Consider the following 21,544-nt stretch of genomic DNA (forward strand, 5'->3'; position numbering starts at 1 on the left):
GTGACAACAGATCTGCCAACCACAGCAGTTCGAAACTACTATGGTTAAAGACAGAAAATAGTATTATTTAGTGAAACATACTAAAATAGATTTTATTATCCATGGTATCAACTGTTCATTTAAGAAATTCTGAATATGTGTTCTGTAGAGACGCTGTGAACAGGCATTCTGCTCCACAGAGTTGCAGCAAGGGTTATCTGCGCCACAGAAAACGAAAATGTTTGTATGTTTATTCATAAAGCATTCACATTAATGGCAGACAATATCTTGCTTCCAATTATATCAATACGTGGATGGTGCTAGTGCGGTGTGGTCCGCCTTATAAAGCAGGTCTGAAAAATCAGGCTGAAAAAGTAGTCTGGAACTGTTTTGCTTTCTTTTTTTAAATAAACTTTAACCTAAACCGTACACGAATGAAAAATTCAAGCAGCAATTCAAGTGGGAGGCAAGGCACCAAGGAAACCAGTAGGCAAGCTCTCCCAAGTAACAAAGGACCTAATAAAGAAACGACAAAGAATGAAAGTGTCCAACTCAAGAGATCAGGTAGAATTCCCAGAACTGTCAAAACTGATCAACAAGGTGAAAATAAGTGATGTTCAAAACTATAACGTGAGAAAGACTGAAGAAGCCGTAAAAAATGGACGCAGCCTGAAATCAGTGAGAAAGAAACTTGGCATAGGACAAACCAAGATGTATGCACTGAAAGATAAGCAGGGTAATATCAGCAATCTCGAAGGTATAGTTAAAGCAGCGTAAGAATTCTACACGGACCTGTACAGCACCCAAAGGAGTCAGGATACCTCCATTAGAAACAGTAATGAATAGGATATAGAAACTCCTCCTATGACTAGTGATGAGGTCAGAAGAGCCTTGCAAAACATGAAATGAGGAAGTGCAGCAGAAGAAGATGGAATAACAGTCGATTTAATGAAAGATGGAGGAGACATAATACCTGGAAAACTGGCAGCTCTTCATACGAAGTGTCTATCGACTACAAAGGTTCCAGAAAACTGGAAGAATGCAAGCATTATGCTAATCCACAAAAAGGGACATGTTAAAGAATTGAACAATTATAGGCCCATTTGCTTACTCCCAGAATTCTATAAAATATTTACCAAAATAATCTCCAATAGAATAAGGGCAACACTCGACTTTAGTCAACCAAGGGAACAGGCTGGCTTCAGGAAGGGATACGTTACAATGGATCACATCCATGTCATTAATCAGGTTATCGAGAAATTCACAGAGTACAATAAGCCTCTCTATATGGCTTTCATAGATTACGAAAAGGCATTTGATTCAGTAGAGGTACCAGCAGTCATAGAGGCATTATGTAATCAAGGAGTACAGACCGCTTACGTAAAAACCTTGGAAAATATCTACAGAGGTTCCACAGCTACCTTAATTCGACACAAGAAAAGCAGGATGATACCTATAAAGAAAGGGGTCAGACAGGAAGACACAATCTCTCCAATGCTATTCACTGCATGCCACTGCATGCTTGGAAGAAGTATTCAAGCTGTTAAACTGGGAAGGCTTAGGAGTAAGGATCAACAGTGAATATCTCAGTGACCTTCGGTTTTCAGATGACATTGTTCTATTCAGCAACACTGTAGACGAGTTACAACAAATGATTGAGGACCTTAACAGAGAGTGTGGTTGAAGATTAATATGCAGAAGACAAAGATAATGATGAATAGATTGGCAAGGGAACAAGATTTCAGGATCGCCAGTCAGCCTCTAGAGTCTGTGAAGGAGTGTGTTTACCTAGGTCAACTAATCACAGGGAACCCTGATCATGAGAAGGAAATTCATAGAAGAATAAAAACGGGGTCGATCACATACGGCAGACATTGTCAATTCCTTACGGGAAGCTTACCATTATCACTGAAAAGGAAGGTGTACAATCAGTGCATTTTACCAGTGCTGACATATGGGGCAGAGTCTTGGAGATTGACAAAGAAGCTTGAGACCAAGTTAAGGACCGTGCAAAGAGCAATGGAACGAAGAATGCTAGGCATAGCGTAAGGAGACAGAAAGAGAGCGGTTTGGATCAGAGAGCAAAAGGGTATAGCCAATATTCTAATTGACATTAAAAGCAAAAAATGGAGCTGGGCAGGTCACGTAATGCACAGGTTAGATAACTGTTGGACCATTAGGGTTTACAGAAAGGGTACCAGGAGAAGGGAAACGCAGTCAAGGACAGCAGAAGACTAGAGAAACGAACACGGCTTTCAGAAAAACCGATTCTGTAACATCCAGTTGTTTGAGCAAGTAACCAATTTACACAACTCCATCAATGGGTTATTTTTCACGGATGCAATTTTTATTGACTTTTCTAAAGGATTTGATCACGTCCCTCGCCAACATATACTACCAAAACTACAGAGCCTACAGCTAGATGACAAAACATTCATCTGGGTTAAGGGCTTTCTAACCAACAGACTTCAGAGTGTTAAAATCAATCACTACGTATCTCACCACACGCATGTCAAGTCTGGAGTCCCACAAGGATCAATTTTGGGACCACTGTTATTTTTATACGACATAAATGAGATATCAACAAACATTCAGTCTTCCATACGTCTTTTTGCTGATGATTGCGTAACATATAAAGAACTAGCAAACCAGAACGACACTTTAACTCTGCAATCTGACTTAACGACTCTTTCAGAATGATGCAGCAAATGGCGGATGAAAATTAACATCGAGAAAACCAAACATATTAAATGTGGTCCCACTCTCAACTTCTTGCCTAACGATTACCTAATTAACAATTCTGCAGTTGAAACAGTTTTTTCGATTAAATACTTAGTTCTGTTCACTTGCAATCTAAAATGGAATGATCATATAGAACTAATCACTAGCAAAGCTTTTAGAAAGCTTCGCATCCTAAAACGTCGTTTATGCATTGCTAATTCCAATACCAAACTTCAGGCATTTAATTTGTTAATTAAACCATCACCCACCCTTTGCGCGTACTAAAAAATATTTAGTCACCTTTAGTCTTGTCGATGAATGAGTGGAACGCCCTTCCACCATTCATTGTCAACATTACAGAATTATCTTCTTTCCATTCGGCTTTACTAAACTACCTTAATGAGCAAGCCTGCCATCCCAGGTGATCTTTTCTAAACTACCATGTTATCCTGCTTGAGCACCCTACTACCTTTGATCATTGTCATGTATATGTTGCGTTATTCTAAGTAGTGCTGTAGTTGGATCTTCTGTTATTGCATTATATAATCATTACGCCATGCTACTACTAGATGCACTTTATCTTCTTAATGCTGAAAACAGTTATGTTCTTTACTTTGTGTTTTGATCTTCATGCTTATAACCCCCCTTTTGAAGTTTCTTGTTGTTGTTATCCCCCACTATGTAATGCCCTATTCTGGGCCCTTAGGGTAAATAAATGAAATTAAATTACTAAATCGGCTGCATTTGCATTCAACGTGCCTGTATATATGTGTTAAAAGCAAAAGATACAGTGGATGAACACATGTATGTCATATTTTTCTGCTGTGGCTTTTCGTTTGTAACTTTTTTTATTTGCCTCTTTGCTTTCTGTAAATACGCTTTCAGTGCTATACTTCCCAATTCTATGCAACCTGGCTGACTTAAATGAATTAACTGCTGTAGTAAAATGTGTGCCATCACAGCATAAAATCATAAACTACTCAGTTTCACCATATGGCAGCACTTCAAACCTGAGAAAATTACTTATTTGAAACAAATCTGAGAATTTGGGACAATGACTACCATTCAATAAATCTGCCATTTATTGTTAATAGCAGCACCTATACCAGCCTCTACAATGTAGATGTGCTGGTATTTACAATGATGTATCAAAGTGTCTAAGATATAAAAGTGGGTATCTGTATCCAATTAATTTATGTTCCAGCATCTCGCATCCGAAATATATTTTTGCAGGTATCTTGTGTTAATATTTAGACACAGTTTCAAGGTACCTTGCATAGCCCTGCCTCATAACGTTATTTTGAAACGAATAAAATAAACACTAAAAGAGGTGTTTCTACTTTGCCATATTCTCTCCTCAGTGTTATTTCTACTGGTCCACTATCATTATTACTTTCAGGCAGTTATCATTTGACTAATGTGACTCACCTGAATAGCACTCAATGTGTACAGGAGATGAGGATCATGATGAATGCTGGCCCCAAAGCCCCCACAGGAATACTGGCACTGTTTCACAAACTCAATTATCTCTGCCCTATCAAAGGAGTCCAGGGCACCCATTAGGTCCATGGCTGTCAGGCCCCAGTAGATACCGCTCATTCGCAGATGCTCCGTGATGCAGTACTCCTATAAACCACAACAGCAGCATGGTCATGAGGCCAAAGTTGCAACCAGTGCAAAATGAATTTGCACACAAAAGAGATACTAAGAAAATCAGCACATCCAATGCATATATAGGAATCAGTGATAAGTAAAGCTTGCATCTTTACGGAAATGTTAAAGTGAATGTTATGCTAATGATGCAAGTGCAAAATCAGGCAAATGCAATACAATTTTACCCAAATGTAATGCTAATGATGCAAATGCAGCGGAATGTATATGCATATGTAACACAATCATGGAAATGTAACTTAACGACAAATATTTCGATGTAGGTGCAGTGTCCGCATCAAAGCACCAGGAATGCACATTAAATTTACCAAACAGGATGCACATGTCAATAGTAAATTTTGCACTGCATATCACTTCCACAACCCATACCACACAATTTATTTATCTTATGCATCGCCACTGATGTCAATGTTTGTAATTGGCAATGTGACTTCAATCAGGGCCACTTCACATGGTTGCACGAGCATCATGTCATGACTGTAGGCAAAGCACTGAATGAACGCGTGCCTTGCATCGTCTATTTTCTTGCTAATAGTGTTGTTTATTTGGCACAATAGTGGGAAGTAGTGCGCTTGTCAAGAAATATGAAACAGTAAGGGAAACATTCAATGACTCCCCCCCCCCCCCCCCCCAATGCCTCATGCTTCCGACTTCTATGACTGTCGCATTCCTCACTACCAATGGCTGCCATGTGTTGTTCTACTTTCTGCTTGTAGGTGTAATGTTTGACATGCACCTCTGCTAGTGGCTGCCAAGTGTCATCGTTCCAATTAACGTTTGCAGCCCAGCAAATGCTCACATTCTGTACCGTGCTTTGCAGTGTAATGAAGATGTTTGTCAGCTGCTTAAAATTTATTTCTTTAGCAAGCATGCTAACTCTTATTGACACATAACGCTAAGTTCTCTTCTCCACTATTTTCTCAGCTAAAGCATGCAATAACTTTTCAAAATTGACCTTATGAAAGGAAAGCATTTGCAAGGGGCTAAACGCGAAGCCATGTGGTGAGGCCCTTGTGGGCCCCCACAGCATACCTGACATACAACAGTGTTTCAAGTGTGCATTGTAGACAGCTCATCTGCTAAATGCAATGCTGAAGGTGATGTTAGAAGTAACAATTATTTGCAGCGCTATTTAAGTCAGCTTGGCCCTCTACTGATTAATCTTTTTAGTGATGTACCATCAGCAAATTGAAATGAAAACAGAAACTAGCTAACAATAATGCCTGTTACGCGTAATTACGCAGAACTATGACGGGTAATTGCTGTAACCAGTTTCTAAGCATGGAGTAGTCCTGACAGTACATTTGGAGTCTGAATTAAGGCACAAATGCAGGTGAACCTGGAAATGGAACAATACATTGGAGTAGTTCCAGAATTGTTTGCGTCTGAATTTATACAGACAATACCTGCATAGTGACTACTCCCACAACTCGAATATTTCAGTAAACAATAATTAATATATACAAGTGACGTCATTATATAAAAACTTGGTCACAGAATGACAAGCAAACTGCTATCCACTCTGTACAAGCTCTGTACCTGCCATTAGATAGTAATCTTCAAAGGTTGAAAGAAAATACTGCTTCTCAATATAACACCACAGTGAGTAGTAGGCAACCCCAATTAGCCCTGGACATGACACGAGTCTATCACTTTTCAGCATGCACCTGACGATACAAAATTCAGTGGCAAGACAATAGGTACCACACTTATAAAAAAAACAAAAGATGCAAGCTGCAGTGGCTTACATAATCATCTTTTTTAGTCCCATAGCTTGCCAAGTACTCCTTGTGCTTTGGCAAATTAAGTTCTTGCGCTGGTGATGTGGGTAGATGTACATCCTTCACCAGCATAGCCTGAATGAAATGCAAGCATTAATAAATATTCATGCCACTTTCTCTCACGTCAAATTCATCATATATAGCCACAAACATGCAACACTCAGTCCGTTAGTGAATGTTGCATGTTGTCTGCGTGTGTGTGTGTAAAAGACAAATCAATTTATTTGTTTATTTATTTATTATACATACTTTCAAGACCTCGTAGGCATAACAGAAAAGAGTGGTGAAAATATAAAATATCTTCAGTGCAGTTTCATCAAAGTAAACGCAATGCATGTTGATTCTTGCCACCTAACAGCGTACACCAACCTCATCTCAGGTGCTCGAAAATTGTGATGCAGAGGAGAGAAAAAAATTTCGAGAGCAGATGTGAAGTTTGACAGAGACTACGGCACAGCTGTGTGGACTGAATAACGAAAGTGTACCTGCAGTCAGCAGCAAGTCAAAAATGCAGCAGCAAAAGCCCCTCAGAGGGAAGGCGTATTCATGCACCAGTGAATAAAATATTATTTAGAAGGACTGAAATTTCAGCAAGTTGGAGGGGATTAATTTTACTGAGGCAGGAGTACAAAAACACACACAAGAAAGACAACACGAATGCCAACTATCAACTGACAGTTTAAACAATGGCAGAAAATAAGGAATGCACAAAACTTATCTCTGCATGTTCAAGGGAAGGTAGCGCTAACCCGTCAATCGTGGACATGTGTGGGCACTCGCGAAAGATAGCCGTCTAGGCATGACTTACACACGTGCTACTGCTGTTAATGATACGTCAAGCCTCAGCCATAAGGTGAACATCTTCGCTTATATGTGTTGAACAAAACTATACTGTCCACAGATTTTGAAGTACAAATGCAATCACAACAGTACAAAGAAAGGTTAGATGGCGCTCCACCAGTCAACGAACATTGGTTTAATTAATCTCTGATTGATGCAAGGACCTGTCTACCCTACATAAAAGTTACCTCTGAATCTCCCTTCTTCCTTCACACATTCACATCTCAACCTTCACCTTGCACAGGCACTGCTATGCACCCTATGGCGGCGATGGTGCTCGTGCAGCACAAATAATACACTAGTCTGTAAACGGATTAGTCTCATCTCTTGTGGTGCATCTTCTAAACAATGTGAGGCTTATAGCGCGTGAAAAGACAAGGACGAAAGGAAGACGTGACACACACAGGCGCTACATTTACTGCATTACAGCATTTCTAAACAACGAGGATAGGCACAAAGGAAGGAAGACCCAAACAGCGCTGTGCGTGTTTTTCTTCATTTGTCCCTGTTCTCACACTGTTCTTATTTTAACATGAACTACCAATACGCCCAAGTCTCCAGCCTTCATGAGGTCAGACATCCCTCTCTTGACCCCCTTTCCGAGTTCCCCAAGTGCTGCATGTGATCACAGCACGTTCAGTGTTGCTGATACACACAGGCGCCTACTCTTCATGCCTGTGTGACCTATTTTCTGGATGCACAGAGAGCAGGCATACCATGCTTTTGTTTGGAAGAGCTTCTCGTGCATTATAGACCTGCCACAGTCTATAGTACTGAGCAGTAGTCATCACATTTTGCTTTCTTTGCACTGTAGCACATCCTTTGAGCACTCTTAAAAAAGGTTGACCTACCCTGTGCTTAGAACATCTCTAATAGCTATGAAAGCACAGAGCTAGGTAAAAGAATACACTTCTATAACAAGTAAAGCGTTTCGTACAAACTAGCATGTCCAAACTTCAAACAATAAGTGTGAATCGCTTGGTCACAGCAACGCACACTAAGCCGCAATGTGTGCAGCATCCACAAGTGGCGTGTAAGTGTCGCAGGGGATGAAGTTTCCATCAGAAACAGCGGTCTGCCCTGCACGGCACCTTTATAATGGGGGGAACTATCACCGATAAGCGTGCACGCTAAGCTATGTGTTCCAGTAACACTTTGCAGACGTGTTTCGACAGGTTTCGTAGTGTCTGCTCAGTCAATAACAACGCGGCTCCCCACTATTCGTGATTAGACATCATTCCGCGTACTGCAACTTACTAGCCACTGCAGACTGCTTAAGAGACCAGCATTCTTTTATATTTACGAAAGAGCCTCGTTTTGGAAAAGTTTATACAGAGCTTGATGACACCTGTATGGTGCACTCCTCCGAGTTGCATTGAGGTAGATGCCAACTTTCTCTTTTACGTACACAGCTCTGCCAGAACAAAACTGTACACCTTGGTGAAGCAAAACAAACCGTACAAAAGGAGGATCACCCTCACCATTTGGGTACACGAGTGTGTTTCAGTATATTTCTTTTATCTGCGTTAAAAAACGTGTGTCACTACAGATGACCGTCCGGCACGACTGGACGACCGCCTGAAGTCAGAAAACGACTGCAGACACGGTCGCAGGGCCGGCTTATAGCTGGATATAACTGGATAAAAACTGGATTGTAGCTTCTCCGTTGGCTTCGTCACATGGGGTCTCAAGTTGATGTGGAGCTTACGACGAGGACCAGACGACGCTGAATGAATTATGCGGCAGCTAAGCACCGTCATCGTTACCCCGTTCATCTGTCACTGAACCACATATATTTAATTCGCTGCACCGTAACAGAGATCGTGAGCCGACTACACTTTTGCGGCTGCTGCTGGCGTAGCAAACGGCTACAGTGTTGCGAAGGATGACAACAGCTGGCCACTGATTCATCTGTGTTGCGTCCGACGTGTTCTGGGCGCAACATTGCTCATATTTCTTTCTTCGCATAACGCGCCTGTGTACGGCTCGCACTAACGTAATATATAACTGACTTTGAAGAACAGGTCTGCCTGTATCGTCTACGTGCTCGTCAAAACTGCTGCTTTTCTTGCGTGTAGTGTGCACCGTTTTGCCATGCATCAGAACGTATCACCATTGGAAGCGCCTGTGAAGCAGCTGTGGGAGGAAGAAGTTTTCCCGAGATGCCAGGGTGCTGTCGTTTTTCTCGACGATGCTATGGCGGAAGCGTTACACTGGAATGGAGGAGCGAACAAGCTCTTCGATGCTGGTGCCTTGGCCGTCAGGGAGTTCAGCTTTTTTGAGGTATTAACAGTGCAAAACTTTTCTTGTAACATGAGTTTGCGTGCTTGACATAAAGTGTCGGCAGAACACTGTCACCTACTGTCATTTTTTATTTTTTTGCCATCACATGGATCAATTATGCTGACAGTCTGTTCAACCGTCTATGCTATTTTTATGTATTTATTATATTTATTGTTTGCCAATTGCTCGACAACATATTCCATTTAGAAATCCTCTCTTTTCAACATTGATTAGGATTTTGCAAGATCAACAGTGCTGTTCTATCATTTTTCCGAACAAACTTTTACACTCAATGCATATATATGTTCATATTTCACTTGACTGTATCCTTCCAACATAGCGAGCATGCGTTTTACATTTATTGTTTCTATAGTCGGTGCAACTTAGGAATGCATGAGAAAACCTTTCCTGCAAGAGTGTGTACCAGGCCTGCTTTTCCATCCTTCCGCACTCGTAAAGACGGGGAGAAGGCTTTGCTGTGCCTCAGCAGCAAATTAACACACTGGTCAGGCACACAGTAAGGGCAGCAGCAGGCAGCTAGCGTGGATGCTCTGAAGAAAATCGTAATTAAACGCCAAGAATTGTAGCAGTAAGTGCAGCTGGTGGAGTAATGCACCAGTGTATGCTGCCAAGTCATTGCATGGGCACTGGAGTACGTCATGCATACATGCTTGCATATATGGCAGTGGTGGACTGCACGTCGCAAAAATGGCATGGTCTTCACTAAGATGTATGCTGCTAATGTTTGCAAGAAGGGGGCAATGAGGTGGTGTACTGACAAGGGAGTGCGAATGTATGCATACACTTGCAGGCAACAACACTTAGTTGCTGCACAACAATGAACTCGCTATGAGAGTATGAATGACTGCCACTGCACTCTTGACCTGTCACTAACTGTAGTGTGATTGTGATAGCATCATTTCTTTTCTTGCAGTTTGTCATAAATAGGAAAAACATGGCTGCTCTGCAATATATTTCACGGCCATCCCACTTCTAGGGTGCCACTTCCTTATTCACATCTTGCATCTCATCATCTTCACAACTACCAATGCTTTCTACGTCTCTTTGGTAGAAAAAAAAGGCATTTAATTCATCGGCTTTGCCTCATGCTATATATCATATTTGAATGGTATTCCAGAGAGCATTGTCAATGTGCACAATCCAGACGCTTTCTTACAGAAACTACACATCATGTTTTCTTAGTTATCTCGTACGCCATATATATTTTTCTTCTTCTCATAGGCCTTATTTGCAATAAAATAATTCTGAATAGCCATTGTATCTCAGTGCTTTGATTTTTTTTCTTTGCAATGTGTTGCGTTTTGTGTGTTGTAAGTCGACTTCCGTGACTTCGACTCTGGTGGGGCCAACAAAATTGATCGAAATGTCCGGAAGGTCGAATTAAACAATATGCAGAAAAAACGTCAAAATAATTAATTTTGCAATATTTGCCTGATTCTAACACGCCCCCGAATCAAACTTGCGCCCGCTGTCTGTGTATCCAAAGCAGAAAACTAATGTAGAGATAACATTAAAGCTCTGAAACAAAGGAGAAATATAACGCGCACCCGGTTATTTAACAAGCAAAAGGGCAAGGGTCTAATATGTGTTGCACAATGGCGGCCGGTTTTCTAAAGTCAGCTTCGCCGCAATACAGCTGTACTACGCGGGAAAGCATACCCCCCCCCCCCCGTAATCGCGATTCTCTGTTCAATTTTTTGGGGTGGGGGGAGGCGGAAGGCGCGCGTTAGAATCTGGTAAATACCGTAATAAGAAATTGTGCGCTACAGTTATTGCTTGAAAATGTCCCTAGTGCAGGCCGAAAATAGGTGTTTTCGACGGGAGGGGACGTGTGTTCAATGCATTCACTGTCGCCTAAACCCTGCCGATACAGACGCTACCAGGAAGGGGGTCGCCCAGGGGTCAGGCACGTGCATGCTGATTGGTCAAGTTCGAATTATCCGGCGAAGGCCAATTTTAGGATCGAAGTAACGAAAGTCGAGCCCATAGAAATGCATGGGCGCTGGATGGGATCTTCGGTCATAATCGAAATAACCGGAGTCGAATTAACGGAAGTGTACTAGTAGCCACTACTGCTCCTTTCTTCATTTTTGTTTCGTTTTGTTTAAATCAATATTATTTGTAGTCGGTGTAAGCTAGTTCCATTTTCTTTGTGTTTATAGTGTATTGTTAATTTGGTAGTATTGCAAACTTGCCACACACCTGCTCCATGTTCTTCAATTCCTATGTACAAACCTTTGTACAATTCCTCCCTCAATGTTCCAGTAGGAACCTGTGAGGTACCTGAATAAATAAATAGAGAGTGTGTTTGTAGAATGTAACTGCATTGCATTTACTGCATGAAGGGATATGTGCTGCTATATTTTACAGAGTAATGTTTTATGATCTTTACAATGTTTGCCTACTTACAGCATGGATCAGAATCGGAACCAAAGGCCCTATTCTTGGTGTCTACCCCAGTGACTGAGCAGACGTTGGCGACTCTTTCTGCAGTGGTGCGAGCAAGTGTGTTCAGTAATGTTAGTGTTCTCACTTCATGCCCACCGGCAGCACAACTTTTGGCAAGGTACGGCACAACAGAAGGATTGGACGGACCTCGCGCTTTTCTTGACATCGAGGAACGACTTCTGGACTGGATGGGAAATGTGGTAAGGCTTGTCAAGCGTATAAAATGCAGAGATGGCATACGACCATCAATATGCATGCAAACAACTTGTGGAAAGAGAGAGAGAGAGCAATCACATGTTGCACATTGCTTTGCAGACTTTTACAGCAGAAATTATGTACGTTCCATTGTCCGTCGTGAACGTGACTCCAAAGTTCTTTCTTATGCCACAGTTCCATGACATTTTCCCTCCATTGCCAGGAAATGCTGTGAGTAAACTATCGCTTTCTGTGTATGCAAATGACAAACACTCTTTATCCTCAGCAGTCACTGCAGTGGCCCACTGTCTGTGCTGTTCCGCTCGTGCCTATGAGGTTGTGAGCTCAGTCCTAAGCCCTGGTTTAGGTGCACCAATACTCTTGTAAGGAGCATTAGGTGCACATGAAAGAGCCCAGGGGGTTAAAATTAATCCAGAGCCCTTCACTACAATGGATATCATAGTCCCTGATGCTTTGGATGTCAAGCTTCATCAGTCAGCATTTCTTTTTGGTGAAATGTGACCTAGCTGCTTCATACCTTTGTAATACACTTGAACTTCGATGTAACAAACATGTATATAATGAATTTTTGGATACTACCAAGCAAATATAAAACTTTTCTAGGCTCTGCTTGGCATGTGACAAATATGTGCTGATAATGAATATCAGGTATAACGATGGTTTTCATGTCACATGTGACTTTGCTATGACGAAATCTGACAGCGACGCAACTGATATTACACACTTTCAGTGGACAGAACAAAGATGAAACATAAAAACCATGCACACACACAAGTGGTAACTACCAAGAGACTTTTTTAAGCTCAACAAAAATACTATCTACAGAGGAAGTGCAAACACTGGGGATACACATTACATCTGAAATAACCAACAAGGACGGAGTGAGCAACACATGAAGATACGAGTCTGATAAGACAGGGGCACTGTTAAAAGGCTTCAGAATTATAGAGTCATTTTCGTGGTTGGCCTGTGCTTCATTTGCAAGAAGCATACAAAATTTGAAATATTTTTTTGTGGATGTGAACTGGTTCTAATTTGAACAGCTTGTTTCCTTCAAAATTTTGTACACAAAACAGGGCTTTTATGCTTCAGAAATTCATTATAACAGTGTTTATGGTAATAAAGGCAAGTTTGTCATTGATGGGAAATCTGAATTCACTATCATTGAAAACAAAGCTGCCAGGGCATATAGTGCTCTGGAAATGTTAAATGATTTAATAGTTCCCAGTTAGTGATCTTGTAAAAGACCTGTTGCTGGCATACTATGAGTTCTGGGAGCTTTGTTTTCAATGGCAGTCTTGTTGTCATTACCATACTAAACTAATGAAACATAATTATAATTAATTGTAAACTTGCTCCAAAGCATCAGCAAGGGTATAGCATCAGTGTTTCTCTGTTTACCTTGTCCTTGATGCCTGTAGTGTGAAATTTTCTGTGCAGATTTTAGCTTTTGTTTGAATACAGGCAGCAAAAGTAATATCCCTCTGCGGCTCTTCTACTGTGCCTGTGAGGAAAGCAAGCTAGGTTTATGAACTATAATATTGGAAGTTGTGCCTAAGTATGCCTATGATTATTTTTGGCTGTAAAACAAACAGCAAAGCTGTGATTCCCCAATCCTTTCTTATTTTATTTACCTGCACCTCATTGTAGCCTCCATGAGATGAGTACTATTCTGAAGAAAGGAAAATGTTAGGGAAAAGCTGCAAAAGACAGTAAGGGGGGGGGGGGGATTGGGTGGTATTTATTGCATTTCTTGAGACAGTTACTGGGCCGTTATGTTAAGTCTTCAGGGAATATACGCCCAGGCAGTGATGGCGTCCTTTCCTGTGGTGGCAGAGCGAGTTGTGTATGACTCTCCCAGCAAATATATATGTTTACCTGTCCAAATGTCACCCTGTCTCATCTACAATAAGGAGCCCTTATTCCCATATATTTGCACAAATCAAAGAAATTAAATTTTTGATACCTGTATACTGGTCAAAGCGACAGACTGTTTTACTTGTGTCTGTTGGGCATTGTAATTTTTGCATATAATATTATTTTCACTGCTACATGCTGTAACAAGAAATGCTGTAAATTATCCCGCATGGCTTACTTGCAGCCACTGGGATCTGTCACCCTTAACAGTATACTTTACTTCCTTCCTGAGCACATGAATGGCCACACTGTATCTTACTGCTACACTGGTTATTCCTGGGTAAAATTGTTATTTTTGACATAACTATGCAATAAGATTGTCTTTTTGAAAGCTCACTACTGTTGGTCACCGGTGGCAATCACTCATGCAAATTAGCACTCATAAAGAAGAGAAGGCTGTTCTTAGTGAAAATGAAGGATATTGAAATAACTTTATGTTGCTGATATTTATTTCGAATTCAAATGTTCACTATTTTTGCAGACTTCAGTTACTTGACGTTATTTTTTTTTTACATCTTGTTCAGCTCATTCTTTGCTCAAGTGTTTTGTTGCAGTATGTTATTATGCATTAACACATCATTTGTTTTCTTTTGACATGACAAAACACAAATGTGAAAGAGCACAAGCCAAGCAGGCACAGCCCTTGAAGGTGCAGGTTTCTCTAGAAGCATGCAGATAAGCCTGAAGGTGAGATTGGCAGTCGAGCTAAGCTTTTAATTTGATTTCTGGTCCATAATAAGATGCCCTGTCTTTTTTGCAGTCACTGATAGGAAATCTGAACTCTATATTTGAAGTGGCCCATATTAGAGAAGAGACATTTTCTCTTGGATCATTGTCTCGAATTGTTGGAGAAGAGCTGTCCCGACTTTCAAGAGGTCATAGGAAGGTAAGGTTGCCTTTTTGTTTTTAATCTCCAAAAGTGTTGCAAATTCAGCAGCAGATTCACGCCACGTCGTGAAAATGAGTTCGGAGCCCTTCACCAAGCTGTTCCTTGTAGCCCACTATGCAACTTTGGCGAGACGTAAAACCCTGTCAATTCATGAGCAGCAGCAGCCTAATTATGTTAAGAGGAAGCTTTAGTTCGGGGCCAACTCTGGTTTCCCTATACAGACACATGTAAAACACAGAAATGGTTTTATGAGACAACCGCTGGACCAATTTGAATGAAACTTGTGGCAGTTGAAAGACAAGGTTCAATTTTAGCAACTCTAAGAAGCAAAATTTTGACTTGGGACCTTGTATTTTTTTCAAAAATTGCCAAAAATTTGTAACTTAAAAATAATAGAAGCACTAACTCTAGTCCACAAATAGATACTGCAGTTGTGTAAACAGCATCTGTTAGAGCACCTGAAGCAGACAAATGTAATAGTATATGAATTTACAGCTTAGTGAAATTTTTACAATGTTTGGGAGGGTTTTACGTAATTCCTACTTACAAAATAGCAGTATATTTCAGAGCAGTGCATAATAAGACAGCATCTTTGTTCGCTTAGATGTAATATTAGGTGCAGTTGACATAATTGTGATATTGTTTTTTATTCCCAAGTTACAGAGGTGTAAACTTGATACTTGCATTTTTTACAATGTTCAAGAATTTTTCTAAAAAAAACATTTGTAATATAATTTGAAAATCTGCTATTTACAGTTACTAGATTTTAATTTTTTTCTTTTAAATGCGACAAACCTCATCAAAATCAATGCAGTGGTTGGCAAGATTTTTTTTTTTTTCATTCTCATGTATCTAGATATATAAGCTGACGTGGTCCTATGCTCACAAACTTCCTAATTTGTCATTCCATCTAATGCTTGGCTAAACACAACTAAACTGTGTGTCCATTCTCACGGCACCCATTCTGTCAGCCTATCACTTACCGTATTACTATTACACAGCAGCTTGGTAATGGCAATCCAACTGTTTATACCTTGCGTGAGCTGACCACACCATGCATATCTTGTGCCATGCCACTTGTCGGGCCCTCTGTTTTGGGGTTTCATATTTTTGAGAATTATGGCATGAACACTGTAGTAAACAACCTTTGCAATCGCTGGTGCGGCCAGCTGCAAACCCTGTTTGTTGTGGGTGATTTAAATTGTGGAAGAGTTGCATGGTCCCCTTCACTCATGATTTTCTCTGCAACTGAGTCACCTCTTGGGCATAAAACAAATGTTACAATGTTTCTTTAAGTCTGTATTATAGATTTATCAAATGGTGTATATCTATAACATTAAGGAGCTGGTTGAAGCATGGCAGTAGAAGTGTATAACTGTGAAGCGCTATTGGAACCAGTAAGAGCACTTGATGCACATCCCTCAACACAATCCTTGTTTGTAAATTGAAGCCACTTCTTTGTGTAACTGTGCGTCTTAATTGACAGCAGGAGATTTTTTTTCAGGTTGCAATTAGCTTTGACTCAGCTGATGAAAAACTGCCTCAGAGTATGAAAATTGAGAAAAAGAAGTTTCTTGCCTCAGCACTAAGAGGTGACAGTGATAAGCAGCACATTATTAAGCATGGTAAGACCCCCATTTCACACAGAAGTTACAGGATCAGTCGCAGGTTCTCGCAGTAGTGTGTGAAATTCTCTCACGTCAGTGCTGACCTACTCATGACACACACTACCGCTCTTATTCACACTTTGTTGATGTCTTAATGGTGCAGTTGGTTGGAGTGTCAGTTTTCACAAATGGAGGTCCGAAGTTTCTGTACCAACATAGGAGACTTCTTTTTTGTAGGTCTTTGTTTTGTTTCACTGCTGGAATGGCTAAACAATCATGACTATTACAAAGAAGCTGCTACAACGATATCCTGCAGTGACACGGTGAATGCAGCTGCAAGGTCTCTAGTAACTAAACAGCTATCACTGTAAAATCATATTCTACCGGAATATGAATTAAAGATCCTACATATCCCAAAGATGCCACGTGAAACAGCTGCAGCATTGCTGATACTTTGTCATGTAGACAAGCAAGGTAAGACGTACATGTTGCACCAAAATCAGCCATGACTTGGCATTGTAGGTGTTGCCAAATGCTAGTTTGTTTGCATCACTTCTTAGCGGATGCCTTCTAGTGCAGAATGAGTTGTGCTGGTGATCAGGGGTACCTTGTAGCTTCAGTGATAAGAAAGCTTCCAAGTGTTACAATGCAGGTTGGTACCATGTTATTGGTGAAGTAGTAGCTGATCCAACCATTAGTTTGGCAATGTGGGAAAGCAGAGTTGATAATTAGGTGGAAGGTTCAGTTGTACACTGTAACCCTAAAAAAAATTTGATTCATTTCTATCTCTTGCGGTCTTGACCCTTCATTCTCTGTAGTACCAAGTTGCATACCTGTAACCCATTATTAATGACAAAGCAAAAAAATGGGATTGAGATAACACGTAAGAAGACAGGTTCTTGTTTCTGTCATTCTTTTGTCTATCTCCATACTGGTTGTACATGCAGTTGCTGAGAATGAATCATGACATGAACTTTCCCAGTTTACTATTCTCCATGTTTGCGAGCTATTAATAGAGTTGTGACGCCTCTGAAGCATATAACCAAAGTGTCACTGTGCTGCGGACACCTGTGGCAGTGTTTATGTGTTATCTAATGATGCTTCACTTAAATTGTAAAAGCATTCTATATATATAAAAAATCTACAAAAAGGATATTGTTGAAAAGTAGATATGTTCAAAAAATTCACATTGATGGTTGAGACCCCTTCGGCTGTTTCTTGGTCTTATTACATTTTATTTCCATGTTCTGCTGTTGTTTCAACACCTTTATTTTTCTCTTTGCTGACCCATTATATATGTATATATGTTGCATACTGAACAGCACAAGAAAGCTGGAGACTAACAACAGAAAGCTTAGTCCCCATCCCTTTTGTGCTGTTCAGTATGCAATTTTACCAGCCCTCCCTACTTGCTGCACTAATGAATATATACATGCTCTGTGGGGAACATCAAAACTTAGTCAAATATAAATTGCAACGGCAAGGTAAATATCAGTACATCTTCAGATCACCTTTGATGAAAATGTACGTTGTATGTCATATTGATTGCAAATAAAGACTGGGACAGTGGAAGAGAACACAAGAATGACACCGCCCGTGTCGTTTTTGTGTTCTCTTCTGCTGTCCCCGTCTTTATTTGCGGTCAATATGATATGCAGTAACACCCAACTAGGCCAAACTTAAGTTCGTAGGTTGTGCATCGGGCAGCACTTTTATTGCTCTGAATTTCGCATATCATGCCAGTATTTTTGCATTCATCAATGCACAGTATTGGACCTACTGAAAAATGTTCTGCCCACTACTGCCAGTGAGGATTGCTGCAAGGGATGAGCTCACCACAGTGCTAGTGCCTAGCCAGTGAAGAAGCTCCACTGATCATCCAAACACTAAAGACGACTGCCTCAACCATGTTTTGCTCCTGCTTCTCTGCACTTTGAAACAGAGTTCTAAACCCTGACCAAATGTTACTGAATAGCCACAGTTGTGGTGGCCTTCTTATCATCTGTAGCTAAAGGCGCTGCTTAGTAAACAGTTGTCTTGCCCTCTTCATGAGTTTTCAGTAAATCAAAATTTATATTATTTGAGGCACATTTATGGGCACATTTACCACTCAAGATGGCCTTTTGCTCCAACTGGAGTTTGGTAAATGGAACCGACATTTGATATAAGAATCAATAAATTAAGCATCTGTGAATTCTCTCATTCACTGCCACGTGTGCTATGTAGCTGTGCATTGTAAGAGTAGCATGTGATGCTGCTAGAATTTTGAACCACTGCATTTTTTTCTTCCTCGCAGTCTGCAGAGTCTAAGGTGTCCCTCTTACTTCTGGATCGCACATTAGACATGGCTGGATCACTTACTGCATCTTGCGAGTCTTTGATGGACATTTTGGTTAGAGTGCTTCCTCCACTTCCTGGTCACAGTTTGGACGTGTATGTCGACATGCGCTGCATCTCCTGTTCATCTGAGTAAGTACGTGGCAGTATTCAAATATACCACATGATAAAGTAATTATTGTTACATAGATTGGATTACATTATTTTTGTGCGTGTGTGCGTCCCTGTTTGTTTTTGTTAGTTATAGTATAGGGAAGCATTTCTCCAGGGTTATTTCTTTCTGCATGAGGTCTGCCCTCCCATGCCATAGTTGCAGCACTGGCATATGTGTCTAGTTTGCTGATAAGTGATCTGACTGACTTGTGTGGTGAATCCCATTTGTCAAACTTCTGAAGTTAATCCATATTGGGGCTTATAGCATTTTCCTTCCGAGTTTATTTATCACTTCAAGGCATAAATTGCATATGTCTTCTATGAGAAATGGATGTCTACACATTTATTACTTGTATGCCATAAGCATGCCAGAAGTGTTTAACCAGAATGCATATAAATATACAGTGTAATATTGTTTTACTTCTAACTTACAAAATTTACTTGAATTATGACACTACAGATTAATTATGTGCCCAGGCAGACATCATTTGCAGGAAAGACCAATGCAACCAGTTAATTAAATTGATTGCATTAATTAAATTCTTAATTACAAACTTTACGTCACATGTTTATATTGGATAGTTGAAGGCATCGTCATAAACATCTGGTTACAGGTTTCTACATTTCAAAATGGCTATGTAGGCCGAAATAACTTGCATCAAATTATTACTTCAATTTACTTGATTACACACATCGCAAGCCCCCCCCCCCGTGACATAGTAGGACGGCTCAAAATAAAGCTTCGCCATACTGCATGACAAAGCAGTTTGTCTCGCGCCTGCTGCTCAAGTGCCTATGCATTCAACCAGGAGCCACACAAAGCACCAATTGGTATCAGCTTGTGAGAAAGAGGAAGTGCGACGGCAGCTTTGGTTAGGACTCAGTGTAGCAGGGAACAAAAAGAAACCTTTGCTTGCTCTTTTGGTTGTTACATAAACCCAATCATGAATGTTTTTGCTGATATTAGAATGTGTGCTTATAATAAATATTTGATATAATGAAGGTATTTTCATGTCAGATATGACTCCATTATAAAGAAATTGTACTGTATAAATATGAACGCAACACATGCAAGAAATTCTATGAATTTTCTTGGCTGGTTTCATTGCTGTCACATTCTTGCTTGTGACAAATCAACAGTGCATATCCTGTACTTGACGCATGATAGCACCTGCTTAAGACTGTTAGTGCTTATTGCTGCTTGCTACACAGAACACATCTTTCTAACTCAGCCAAGCCTTAACTTGAAAGCTTGAAGAACGTGAATGTAACAGTGCTGAAGACAGGACGACGATGAGAAATACAAATGTGGCACTGACTAACAACCAATTTTTATTGTGAGTTGATGTCAATACATACTGGAAGTAAAATCAGTAGAAGGGACACGAACAAACAAATATGTGTGATAATTGCTAAGAGAGCAATGTCACATGCTGGATAAGTACATGATTTCGTTGCAGTGTAGCGATTGTGAAGGCACGCTCATGCAGTTTTCGCTACTTTTATGGACGCCGGAGGCTTCAAAAATTTCCTATTTGCATTATTCAGGGTATGTACCCAAAACTGCACGCTCTGAAAGTATAGGTGTACAATTGCAATTCTTGCATTGTTCAACAAGATGGCTGCTGACCTAACCTTTTAGTAAGTATGGATATTCTCAAAGTCTATCATTAATACATCAGACTGTTTGACTGATGTAACGATGCCCACAGGAAAGTGGACTTCTGTATATCACACTAGTCCAAAGTTTGTTCAAATGTTGCGTATGTATCTTTTTGCAGCATGGTTTTGCGCCTTCTCTGTTGACTCTTTTACAAAGGCTGTGGGGTCTCCAACATGCTCTTTGGACAAAGGAACTACAACAAAGTAGTCAAAACAATCACAAGGGCATTTATTGCTCCTTTTATACACCAATCTAGCTAGGCAAATTATTATAAATAGAACATGCCAATAGGCGCACGACAAATCAAGGAAGTCCGACTCACCACGACTGGATATTAAGCAAATATGTTCGCCCCCATGCTGGACACCAATGCCTAATAATTCACGAGTACAGTCGTACATTCGAACAATCAAGTTCATCCATCCCGGTGTCCTGCTCCGAAGCCTTTTTCAGGACACTCCCGCGAAGCGTGTCTGCCAGCATTCGAGACGATTGCGCAGGCCGCCGACCCCAAGCCAAAGAGGAAGAGGCAACTCTCTTTTGCGACCGAGTAACCCTGCTGTTAGGGGGCGTTAGCAGCACAACTCTAGTGGCATTAAATTACATCTGAAAAATAACAGCCAAATCTTTTCAAGTTAATGGCGAGGTGGCTTCTGAGAAAAAAAAAAAGCATGAACCAAGAACCAGATGGAAGAGAAGCTGGTGCTGAGAAATTCCAACTGGAAGAAAGCTGAAAATTCCTAAGTGCACAGCCACAGGGTTAGACGAGGCTCCCATTAGGCTTATTAATGAACTAGGATCAAAAAGTAAGGAAACTCTGTTGAAATCAGTAAGAAAAGTTTACAAGATAGGTGAGTACCTGACAGTTGGTGACAAAGTATAATGAATTTAATTTATAAAGGTAAGGGGGAGAAAGATATAATTCGCTCATATAGACCGTTGACCATTACATTGGTAATATACAGGTTAGCAATGCAGGCAATTAAATTAAAACTGCAAGCATGGGCAGAACATGACT

General features: G+C 40.5%; 2 protein-coding genes across 2 annotated transcripts in view; one reads left to right on the plus strand and one right to left on the minus strand.

Moving 5' to 3' along the window:
• Window positions 1–4,080: 4,080 nt before the first annotated feature.
• On the minus strand, window positions 4,081–8,631 carry LOC142577874 (geranylgeranyl transferase type-2 subunit beta-like). Its single transcript, XM_075687309.1, has 3 exons — window positions 8,474–8,631; window positions 6,120–6,227; window positions 4,081–4,326 (listed from the first exon to the last, which is right to left on the minus strand). The coding sequence occupies exons 1-3, from the start codon at window positions 8,474–8,476 to the stop codon at window positions 4,096–4,098; spliced, it is 342 nt and encodes a 113-aa protein (XP_075543424.1). The 5' UTR covers window positions 8,477–8,631; the 3' UTR covers window positions 4,081–4,095.
• A 31-nt stretch (window positions 8,632–8,662) lies between these two features.
• The window catches only part of LOC142577854 (sec1 family domain-containing protein 2-like), a 37,480-nt gene continuing 24,598 nt past the window's right edge, over window positions 8,663–21,544 (plus strand). Inside the window, exons 1-6 of the mRNA XM_075687292.1 lie at window positions 8,663–9,275; window positions 11,708–11,944; window positions 12,060–12,170; window positions 14,496–14,564; window positions 14,638–14,763; window positions 18,670–18,842. Of these exons, the coding sequence (XP_075543407.1) occupies window positions 9,087–9,275; window positions 11,708–11,944; window positions 12,060–12,170; window positions 14,496–14,564; window positions 14,638–14,763; window positions 18,670–18,842 (905 nt within the window). The 5' untranslated portion in view covers window positions 8,663–9,086. The remainder of the gene's footprint in view (window positions 9,276–11,707; window positions 11,945–12,059; window positions 12,171–14,495; window positions 14,565–14,637; window positions 14,764–18,669; window positions 18,843–21,544) is intronic.

The sequence above is a fragment of the Dermacentor variabilis genome, chromosome 1, assembly GCF_050947875.1.
Source record: "Dermacentor variabilis isolate Ectoservices chromosome 1, ASM5094787v1, whole genome shotgun sequence".
Taxonomy (NCBI): domain Eukaryota; kingdom Metazoa; phylum Arthropoda; class Arachnida; order Ixodida; family Ixodidae; genus Dermacentor; species Dermacentor variabilis.

Excerpts from the sequence above, each read along its gene's own strand:
- LOC142577874 (XM_075687309.1), bottom strand. Across the intron at positions 4,327-6,119 it reads GGACTAAAAAAGATGATTAT|GAGTACTGCATCACGGAGCA; the intron begins GTAAGCCACTGC and ends TGTGGTTTATAG.